At 47.7% G+C, this 10,578-nt stretch overlaps 2 protein-coding genes across 2 annotated transcripts; one reads left to right on the top strand and one right to left on the bottom strand.

Moving 5' to 3' along the window:
* Positions 1-416: 416 nt before the first annotated feature.
* On the bottom strand, positions 417-5,963 carry HSD11B1L (hydroxysteroid 11-beta dehydrogenase 1 like). Its single transcript, XM_084220903.1, has 7 exons — positions 5,632-5,963; positions 4,834-4,964; positions 3,882-3,993; positions 3,416-3,507; positions 1,587-1,680; positions 1,119-1,284; positions 417-894 (listed from the first exon to the last, which is right to left on the bottom strand). Exons 1-7 carry the CDS (start codon positions 5,714-5,716, stop codon positions 708-710), a joined length of 867 nt encoding a protein of 288 aa, XP_084077029.1. The 5' UTR covers positions 5,717-5,963; the 3' UTR covers positions 417-707.
* Positions 5,964-6,521: 558 nt separating this feature from the next.
* Positions 6,522-9,357, top strand: MICOS13 (mitochondrial contact site and cristae organizing system subunit 13). Its single transcript, XM_084221017.1, has 4 exons — positions 6,522-6,683; positions 7,830-7,986; positions 8,690-8,741; positions 9,163-9,357. The coding sequence occupies exons 1-4, from the start codon at positions 6,655-6,657 to the stop codon at positions 9,258-9,260; spliced, it is 336 nt and encodes a 111-aa protein (XP_084077143.1). The 5' UTR covers positions 6,522-6,654; the 3' UTR covers positions 9,261-9,357.
* Positions 9,358-10,578: the final 1,221 nt, after the last annotated feature.

The following is a 10,578-nucleotide window of genomic DNA, read 5'->3' as shown; positions in this document are numbered from 1 at the left end:
GTACAATGTTACAGGTGCGATACAAGCTTTGTCAATGTCAAATTCCTCACTCTGGTCAAAAAAAAATCCTAAATTTATTTAATAAAAGTTTTACTTGCTAAGTAACTGGGGCTCTACTTCCTGTTGTTGCACCTGCTTTTAGGTAATGCTTGCACTTGAAGACATTGCCAGAGCCCTGGAGTAATTTAACAGGTCACAATGGGTCAGCAAACAGGCCTTGGCCCACAGAATCCAGGGGGCCAATCACAGAGGAAGCATCAACACATAACACCAACACGTTAAAAACTTGTTTAATTAAAATAGAGATAAAAATTCTACTTAGAGGAAGCAAGAGGGTTCATGGGATCCAAAATGAAGTAGTGAAGGAGGAGGTACAGCCATTCCAGGACATGCTGTGCAGACAGACAGGGGTTAAAGCTGGGGCTGAGCAGACGCTGGATGCAGTCAAAGCACACAGGGGAGGCTGAAGGAGGAGGGGAGATGGGAGGAGGGCCAAGGCAGAGTGAACAGAGGGAAAGATCTCTGGCTGATGGGCAGCAGCAGCAGAACCATGGCTGAAGCATGATGACAGAGCATGAGTCACGTTAGGAAAAGGACTTTGCCACCACTGCTGCCCTGCTCCTGCTTGACTGCAGTGGTTGAGTGGGATGTTTAGTGGGACGGCAGGAATGGGATTAGAAGGACTGTAGGATGAGACTGGGCATCCCTCAGGGACTGCTGTAGTTGTAGAAAGTCCGCAGCACCTGGTTCCCGCTGTGGGGGAACAGAGCCCAGAGGCAGCAGAGCTGCTGCAGCCACCGCGGGTAGAAAATCTCGTGCGCCCGAGCGGCTCCGCCCTGGACGATGGCGAGCGCGGCCTCGGCAGCGGGGGAGGCGCTGAGGAGCACTTTGCCCCTGCAAGGCAACGGGCACGGGTCACTCCGAGCAGGCAGCCCCTGCTGGGGTTCCAGCTGCGCACGCTGGCCCCACAGCGCTCTGCCTGCTCCTGATCCTGTATGAACACCCCCCTGGTGTGCCCAGGCAGGGGCACCCTCCCCAGGCAGGTGCACACACCCTCTTAGAACTGCTGTGCATTTTTTTGCATGTTTTCAAGAAGTGATGTGTTCCTGCAGACTAACCTGGTGTACTCCAGTGCTGACTCAGTATCAATCAGGCCCAGGATGCACAGTGTGACTGACACATCTCTCCTCTGCATGATGAGCTCGTGGCGCAGTGAGCTGAAGAATCCATCCAGGGCAAACTTGGTGGCAGAGTAAGAAGTGGTGAAGGGAGTGGGCATTTTCCCTGGAAAGGGAAAGAGAGAATGGAAAACCCCAGGAAAATGGGTGCAAGGAGGATCCCTGGAGAGAAGATGCAGGCTTTGTCATACTGTATCAACTCATGTCCTGTTCAGGTGAGTCTCCCTTTATGTAAGTATATTAGAATACATTTTACTATATTATTAAATATTTATTATAATATTATTATATACTATGGAAAGCACAGTTTGAAGATGTATTTAGGAGTTGAACAACAGAGAAATATGAACAGTACTGGGAATCATTGTTTCCATAAGGCCAGCACTTATTCCAGGTAAAGTCACCAACCTGTGAGGGAAGAAACAACCACCAGAGCACCTCTGTTCTTCTCCAGGGTGGGAAGAGCTGCTGTTGCAAGAGCCACATAACTCAAAAAATTCACCTGGAATGATAAATGTAGACATGGAAGAAGCAAGAGGGTTTGGTAGCATGAGCGAAGAAAGTCAATAGAGTGGTCAGAAATGGAAAGGAGCATGGTTTGGAATTGCCTTTTCAAACATCAAAGGAGAAAAATCATCTCTAAAGATGGGGGCAAACATTGCATCCCTGAGTCTTTCAGATTCCAGAAAAAGCAGTGAAGGAGATCCAGAGCAAAGGTTGTTCCTGGGCTATAACATACAGATTTCCTGACAAGATACAATTGGTTGTCCCTGCTTTTTCTTTAAGCTTTTCTTTACTCTGCAATCCCTACCAAAGACACCAGTGTCAGTTTGCTCCCCTTCTAAATTTCTCTTGACTCAGAGAGCTCAGACTAAATTTCTCTTGACTCAGTGAGCTCAGACTACAATGAGGCACAAAATTCAGCATCTCTTCAGAGCTTGACTGCTCTCTTAAATTATATTGATGTCTTACTTATGTTCCTAAGTTCCCACTCTACAGCAAAAAGCCTCCTTCCAAAATGAAATAGAAACTAGTATGACCCACCTGAATGAAGAAGACTGAATCAAGAAAACAGCTCTTCATTTCCATGGCCCCAAAACCTGGCACCAGGGAAGTTCTAAATCTGTGAACAGAGACTTGAATGGCAGACACCATTTCAAACAACTCTGTGTTCTGCCATTGTGCACATGCCATAGATGAGTAGGAAGTGTTGGCTGCTCACTTAGAGCCCTTCCTGAACTAAACACAACTGCCTGGTTCTGCTCATCAATCCTAAACCCCTGGGCTGAAGGGAGGTAAGAAGGACAGAAGGAAGAAGTCTGAAGTTCTTCCCAAACATTCCTCCTCACAAATCAATGTCTGAGCAAAACACCTCTCTAGCTGCAACGCCTCCAAACTACTTGACTTCAAACAGGAATGAAGTAAAAGGATTGTTCTCAGCCACTGCCACAGATGTGGATTTGCCTTGGAGCTTCCCAAGCTGTCCCAGTGTTGGAGCCCAGGAAATTCCTGTGGCTGTCCTGGAGAGCTCAAGCCCCTGCCTGGGGGGGCTCAGAGATCTTGGCACAGAGCCCAAGACCCCAGTGCCTTTGATTTAGCCCTTGGAAAAAACAATTACCAACATTTATATGAAGAATTACAAGTCAAGAAAGTTTCAGTAGAATAACAGTTAGTGAAAAATAAATTTTTGGGGTTTTTAGAATGGGGGTTCAGGGTCCCAAGATGGAGGAATTTGGGTGTGCCTAGTCCTTTTTCCTTCTTCTTCCTAGCCTCCATCTTCTGGGTGATGTTGGCATTTTTAGGTTGGTTTAGAGTAGAAGCTCACTGCCTAACATAGGTGATAGGTATTGGGAAGTTATTGTAAATAGTGTACATGTAGTTTTTAGTATAAAAAGATAACACAGCCCCAAGGATGGACAGTGTGCCCCTGTCTGACCTGCCAGACAGACCTCAGCAGGTCAGAGAAAGAACTTTATAGATGAGAAACAATAAACAACCTTGAGAACAAAAATAGAAGAGTTCTGACTCCTTCTTTGACTGCCGGGCTGGGAAAAGAGACTTTCTAATGCACCTTGGGGTCACTGTGACCAGCAGAAGTCCTGAGATCCCAGGAGGAGCCAGGCTCAGGCAGTTGCAGGGAGCTGGGAAGTTGCAGGGGAGCTGGGAAGTTGCAGGGCAGCTGGGAAGCCTCAGCTGCAGGGGAGCTGGGAAGTTGCAGGGGAGCTGGGAAGCCTCACCTGCAGGAGCCAGCGCGTGTATTCCACATCCCCAGCCCACTCCTGGAAGCGGTTGGTGCCAATGTGGTTCAACACGAGGTAATCCAGGCCCCCTTGGAGAGCAGAAAAGGCAGTGACACAAGGAGCCCATCCCTGACCATCCACCAGGGAGCTCAGAAATGCCAGGAGGGCTCAACCACTCCCTCAGAAGGCTGGAAGTGCTTTACCATGAAGACAGATTGAATATGCCCATCTGGGAGCAGCTTTGACTGCTCCTCAGGGGTAGAACTGAAAGGAAAACTGTTTTGACTTTGACAATAACTCCCTGAAATGATGTTTCAGCAAGATTCAGGATCAGAACTTAGTTCTGGTGGTACATCTATGTCCTTAACACCTTTCTCAGTTCAGGGAACTGAAGCAGGAAGCTCCTACAAGGATGAGAACTGCGCACACACCTGAAAGCCAAAGAGGTGCTCAAGATGCTTACCCAGCTTTTGGACAGCAAACTGCACCACCCTTTCAGGCTCTGAAGGGGAAGACATATCTGCAGGGATATAAAATATTTTCTTTGCTCCCAGTGTCAGGCATTTCTCCATCACCTTGAGAAAGAACACACCCAAAGATTAAACTATTTGGAAAAAGACTGGGGGTACAGAGACACACTTTAATTTAAAATTTACTGCTGTTTGGGCCATGGAGAGCTCATTCTGCATTCAGACTTTGAATCTGCATCCTGCAAAGAGTTACCTCTATTTAACTGTCTGCTTAAATAACCTACTTTGGGATAAGATCAAGATTCACTGGAACAAAACCCCAGTCTTCTTCAGGAGAAATCTTCTGGAACAAGGGTTATGCTTTACATTAAATTCTTCTCTTTTTTCCAAAATAACTGGAAAAGAATTCATCTTTCATAACTCCTTTGCTATGTGGAGTGTGTGAATGTGCCTGACAATGATATGCAGTTTTAGCTATTTGCTGAAATAATGCCTTCCAGTCATTAGGAACTATTATTGTGCTCACTGTCCCCAACTCACCTTTGGCACCATTTCACAGTGAAGAACTTTCCTTGGAAGTTAGACATCCCCACAATTAAAAAGTTACCCTTTCTAAATATTGTCCCATTTCATAAAGATGAATAAGTCTCATCTGTTGGAGTTGGTGAAAAGGCATTTAACCTACAAAAAGTCTTGAGTTTTTAACAAAACAGCTACAAATAGAAAAATTTGGACTCTGAAAAGCTGCACAGTATTGCACAGGAATTGTAGTACATGGAGCTCAGGCACTGTATTTGTATTTTCTTGTACAGGCCAACTTCTCTTCTGGATTTATGCTTGACAGTTCTGAAGGAAAATCTGTCATGCTGACAACTCATTTTTTTGTTGGTTTGGTAAAAGCCTGAATGCCTCATGTCTTCCCCCATACAAGGATGAGGTTCTTACCTTCTGCAGCACAGCTTCCCTTCTGGCAGTCAACACAATTTCAGCACCAAATCTGGCATAGTGATATGCTAGCTGCTCTCCAATCCCAGCACTGGCTCCAGTCACGAGAACACGGGCACCAGACAGGCTCTCTTTTTTATGGGAAAGAGAATAAAAGATACAGAGGTAAGTGAAGAAAGCAGCAGAGGACCTGCCCTTAACTACTGGCAGAGCTTTAAAGAAGAAAGATGCACCTGAGTGCTCAAAATTCCTGGTGCTTCTCCACAACTAGAAGAGGCAGGACTGGTGATGCAATGACATGATGATGCCAGCTAGCTGTGTCACAGGGCATAGCCTGGGTTGCTAGACCAAAATTTTTCAAGGGCCAAGTTGTTTTTCACCTTCTGAGAAGCTGTACAACATAAGCCAGAAACCAGGCTATGTTCCTTCTGCACATGATTTACTCTTTGCCATCAGTCTGGAGACACATCAGCCCCCTTGTGCCAGGCACTGCACACCTATAGAGAGGGTTCTTGAATTTGAACCAAGGAATTTACAACCAAAACATAAAAAGAGCAAGGCAGTAGCAAAGTGCCATTTTTTCCCCCACAGAGCCAACAGGATCCCTGCTCTTAGAGCATTTAATCTTCCTCTTTGTTTCAAGTCTCTCTTTTTCTGGGAATGAAACATTGCTTTGGGGCCACCAATGCTAGTAAGACTACAGGCAGGAATGAGACCATCAGTCAAAGTTTGGAAATTCAACCTCTTCCCTCGTGTCACTTGTATTTCAGCTTGAAATCATCCCCCTGGCAAGCCTACCTGGGTTAAAGTCGTCTTTCCAGAAGAAAGCTATGAGCCCAGCTATAACCCCTGTAGCACAAAGCACTTTTCCAATTGGCTTCATATCCCTCTCCAAGCTGTGAGGAACAAAGTGAAGTCTTGAAGCTGAGCACTTCAGCCAAAATAACACCGTGTTCTCCTTCCTCTGATGTCTGGTGCCGGCCTGGGAGAGGCACGTCAAGGCTTTTGTAGAACCGAGAGCCCGCCTGAAGGGCCTTCCCCTGGGAGCCACAGCCACCTTGGTCAAGAATAAAAAATATCTTTCACCGGCAATTCCCACAGCCCTCTGCCCTCAGAGCCAGCCTCCACACTCCGCGAGCCTACAGGAGAAAAAATACCCCTCCATGTCTAATTTTAGAGAACTCTTAATTCATTAAAGACTAACGACAGCTGGCAGCAGTGACCCCAAAGCAGCCGGATCTCGGGAGGGAGGCGGCGGCAGAGCCCACAGGACGGAGCCGTGTCTGGATAGGAAGAGCAGCAGGAGGAGCTGCTCCGCCACCACGCTGTGACACAGCGCGACAGAACGGGCGGCGGGGACAGCGCCACAAAGGCGGAGGAGCCGCGCTCGGCCCCCTCACACCTTCAGCCCTGCCTGGCCCCCTCACTCCCCTCAGGTCAGGTCAGCTCAGCTCAGCTCAGCTCGGCTCGGCTCGGCTCGGCTCGGCCCGGCCCCTTCAGCTCTGCCCAGCCCCTCCACACCCTCGACCCTGCCCGGCCCACTCACGCTCCGCACGCCCCTCAAGTCTTGCCCGGCCCCCTCAAGCTCTCAGTTTTGCCCGGCCCCCTCACGCCCTCAATTCCTGCCCGGCCCCCTCACGCCCCTCAAGCCCCTCAAGCCCCTCACGCCCCTCAAGCCCCTCAAGCCCTGCCCTGCCCCCTCACGCCCCTCAAGCCCCTCACGCCCTTCACGCCCCTCAAGCCCTGCCCCCCCACGCCCCTCACGCCGGCGGCGCGGGCGGGGCCGCGTGCGCCCGTGACGGTTCCGGCCCCGCCGCCGCCATGGCCGCCCGCATGCTGCCCGCTGTCAAGTGAGTCCTGCGGGCCCTGCTCGCCCTCCCGGCCCGGCCCTCCCGCACCCTCCGCACTGCTCTTCCCCCCCGTGCTCCCCGGCCGCCCCTCAGTGCTCGCCGTTGTCCGCGGCCCGTCCCCAGGCCCGCGGCCGGCCCTGTCCCTCGGCTCTGCTCGCCTCGCTCCGCGCCCTTGGCCTGGGCCGCCCCCGCAGCTCCCGTGGGTGCCCGCAGGCGCCGGGAGGGCCCCGCCGCTGTCTGCGGGCGGACACGGACACGGAACAGAAAGCCGGGAGCAGCGCGGGGCTCGGTGCTGCACCAACAGCCACAGCGAGGCAGTGAGGAAGGGTATCCTTGGGGGCCAGCGGTGCATTTCAGCAGAGAAATCGCTTTTATCCAAAATGCATGGGAATACACGACTTTAAAAATTGATTCTCTCTTCTCAGCTCTCTTGTATCTCCTACTACTGCAGTACCGCTGTCTGCCAAGTTTTGGGTTGTTCCCTTGTACAATAGTTTTTGCTGGTTTTTGAAAGGGGAAACCTCCCTCTGTGAGTCTGGGAAAGTCACTTACCTCCGAACTCTTATTTATAATAGAAATGCCAATAAATGCCAAATATTCTCTTCCCATCTTCCCTTTTGTAGGTTGCCATCACAGCTGTAAAACTGGTGACTGCACATCATGCAGGGAAACTTTAACAGCCTTGGCAATGCAAATGCCATGGCCAGGTGTTCACTGGGCTGTAATGAGCTTAACAAGATATTGGTGTCTGTCAGATTTATTAGATAAATATCAGATTTATCAGGAAGAATTAACATGGGTGGCTTGCCCACTGCAGAATTTTTTAGTTGCTTTTAGCAGAGGAATATGCCAGTGATTCTCAGGCTTTAAAAAGTGGCACATGCTCTTGAGGAACTTGACACTATCTCATTTTAATATTGAAAATCATCACTGATAAAATGTGAATTAGGAGTAGTTTGAAGGGGCTGAAAGGGAATAGTTGTCCTGGGAAGGAAAGGAACACAGGTAGCTATTTTTCTGCTGATTTTTACTTACAATAAGACATGAGGTTTCTTTATTGAACCCTCTTTGGCAGTCACAGCCACTGAGAGAGATGCAGTGATGGTCAGAAGAGGAACTGAACTGTTGTGCTGTCAATTCTTTCAGGTTTCTGGCCAAAGGAGGCCTGGCTGGAGCTGCTGTGTATGTGGCATATGACCAGGGGCTGCTGGGCAATGGCATAGAAGGTGCTGAAGCGCTCAGAAAAGCTCAAGAAACGCTGCCTCCAGCTATCCAAGAGTGGACAGATTACCTGGGCTGGGAGGTAAGGGCTGCTGCTGTAACACAAACACCTCTCTGAATCAGGAAGAGAAAATATGGGGGTGATATTCTGGTTTCAGTGAGGCTGGCAGGAGTTTTACTGTTGAAACTGGGTTTCACATGGCAAATATTTGGAAGAGGATTGAAATGGAAGGTAATAAAATGCTAAATTTGGGGCAGAGACATTGCTCACAGATGTTATTTCAAAGGAGAGGGGTAAGCAGCCTGTGCAGGGTCAAGGGGGGGCTGCAAACCTGCTCTGGGAGGTATTTCACTATGGAGTTGTCTTCTGAAGGATCCTACTTGTTTTTAAGAAAAACAATGAAAATATTATTCTCCCAATTTTTCACATTGCTCACAGTTCAAGTTGAATTTAAATTGCTTGAAGAGGGCCCTCCTCTATGAGCAGTTCTTAGTTTTAAAAATCCTCAGAAAATAAGGGATCTTTGCCTAAAGTTTGAGATTTTTCATATTACAAACAGAGACAGCCATGGAGATGCTTTTTCAGGAGCACCTAAATAATATGTGCTATCTTTTGCACCTACTGCAGGAAAAAGCAAAACCCAGACTTTAAGCTGGTCTGGTCCCTTTTGAGGCTTATGGAGAATAGGCACCTAAGCATTTTTGAGATCTCAGGTCAAGAGGCTTTGCCAAGGTGATGTGAATTCCCTCAAGTGCTGATATTTTGTCTCTCTCTTTCTTTCTAGCTCCCATCCGCTCCAAAAATTGACTTTTCCCTCTCTGCTTCCTGGAATAAAGGTAAAATAACCGCTCACTAACTGAGTCTGAGCTCAGTCTTTGGCTTTTCAGATGGGATGAGCATTTCCATTGTTATTAGAATTTTAGACATTTTTGTTTGAAGGCCAAAGCATGTTATAAATACCTAGTAATATATAGGTTTTATGGTGCAGCAAAGAGTCTTCTTATAATTGTGGGGAAAAACAATCCACAAATAACTGTGACATGTCCAGCATCACGCCAGGCCAGAAATAAAACAGGACTTAAACAAAGAACTGAGCTCAGTCCTGTAATTGTCTTAGCTCATGTACAGACCCTGAGGTTGGAACTTCTGTGTCACAAATGCTCAGGGCCTAAAGAGATCTACAGTGGTGGTGTTGGAAATTGGGAAATTGGGCTTGAATGATGATCTTGGGGTAATTCTTCTCTGCTTTGCTTGCAGGAGTGCACACAGTCATGTCTGCCTTGTCTGCAGCTCCCACCAAGGCCTGTGAATACACAGGGGAAGGCTGGAAATATGTGAAGGACCTTGTGAAATGAACACGTTCTCCAGGGCTCAGGATTCTCTGTTTCCACCTCTGGAGGGCACCTTACAGCCATGTAAGGGCTACAATAAAAGACTTTGGTGGAACTTCCATTTGTATTTGGGTTGGTTTTAGCCTGCAGAATGACAATTGCTTTGTCTTAGCACTGATCCAAGGCTCCAGGAATCACAGATAGTTGGGATGAAGTGATGGCCATGTGCTGAGGAACAGCTTCTGTTTTAAGCTTGGAAATGAAATAGATTATTCTGAAGCTGAATTAATCTTGCAGGTGAATGCCATCTAATGCAAACCAAGCCAACAAGAGTTCAAAAAAATATAAAAATCCAAGGTAACAGTAAAAGATGCTGTAAAAGATGGCCTAGGAGGATTATACAAGCACAGGGGAGAGGAACTGAGCAAAGTTTATCTGCATGAAACCTTTTGTTAGCTTGCACCATGGCCCAGCTGGCAGACTGTGCACATTTTCATTTTAAGGTGGATGAAAACTTTCACAAGGTCACTTTTCAGTCACAGCCCAGACAAATGTTAGGAGCACCAGTGGCCTGGAGGGAACCACTTGTAAAAGTTACAAATTGATTCTGTGTTTTTAACCCTCTTTGATAGGGTTGTTATAATTGCAGAATGTGCCAAAATGTGCAGCTTCAGAACAGGGAGCAGCAGGAGGGGGGAGCAGGAGGAGTCCTTAGTCAAGTCAGGAAGCAAATAAGAACATGAGGATGAAGAAGGATTTGCAGTTTTGTTTCCTTTTATAACAAATAGATACATGATGAAGCCAACTGCCCCAAGATTTCAGAGGATTTGGCTAAGATGCAAATGCCTTTAAAAAGTGCTTAAGTTAATTCCTGAAGGATGGGTCCATCAGCAGCTCTAATACCTCATGGTCCAGATGGAAGCTTGGAGCTCAGTAAACCCTGGAGTTGTGTCCTGCAGGTGGCAGATGCTTCACAGCACCCCAAATCCCAGATAACCTCTGTCAATGCCCCATTTCTTCTCTAACTTTCCACTGCTCTTGAGGCAGCACAGCTTTGGTTCCAGGTCTGTTCCCCCTTCTCTAAGGAAATCCTGACATTCATCTAGAGAGCCTTCCTCTCTCTGGCTTTGCTACAAACCAAATGGAACCACTCTGAGCAAAGCACACCATGTACAAACAGGATACTGCACCTCTGCTATGCTCAGAACTTGAGTTCTCCATGCTTTTCAAGATCTTCTGTACCACTTCTTTGCCCTTTGATGAGTGCTCTCCAAAGCTCTATCATTGTGATATGCTTTCTCCATTGATGAATGAAAAAATATCTTCTACAACTCGTAAAAAA

The sequence above is a fragment of the Fringilla coelebs genome, assembly GCF_963513975.1.
Source record: "Fringilla coelebs genome assembly, chromosome: 24".
In the NCBI taxonomy this organism is placed as follows: domain Eukaryota; kingdom Metazoa; phylum Chordata; class Aves; order Passeriformes; family Fringillidae; genus Fringilla; species Fringilla coelebs.
This window is presented reverse-complemented; position numbering and strand designations above follow the sequence as displayed.

What these genes read in the sequence shown, in the direction of transcription:
- MICOS13 (XM_084221017.1), top strand. Translation starts at nt 6,655, where the DNA reads ATGGCCGCCCGCATGCTGCCCGCTGTCAA. An exon ending in CGCATGCTGCCCGCTGTCAA is followed by an intron (nt 6,684 to 7,829) that starts GTGAGTCCTGCG and finishes CAATTCTTTCAG; the next exon opens with GTTTCTGGCCAAAGGAGGCC. An exon ending in CTCTGCTTCCTGGAATAAAG is followed by an intron (nt 8,742 to 9,162) that starts GTAAAATAACCG and finishes CTTTGCTTGCAG; the next exon opens with GAGTGCACACAGTCATGTCT.
- HSD11B1L (XM_084220903.1), bottom strand. Translation starts at nt 5,716, where the DNA reads ATGAAGCCAATTGGAAAAGTGCTTTGTGCTACAGGGGTTATAGCTGGG. An exon ending in ACACGCGCTGGCTCCTGCAG is followed by an intron (nt 1,681 to 3,415) that starts GTGAGGCTTCCC and finishes TTATCATTCCAG; the next exon opens with GTGAATTTTTTGAGTTATGT. An exon ending in TCAGCACTGGAGTACACCAG is followed by an intron (nt 895 to 1,118) that starts GTTAGTCTGCAG and finishes GTTGCCTTGCAG; the next exon opens with GGGCAAAGTGCTCCTCAGCG.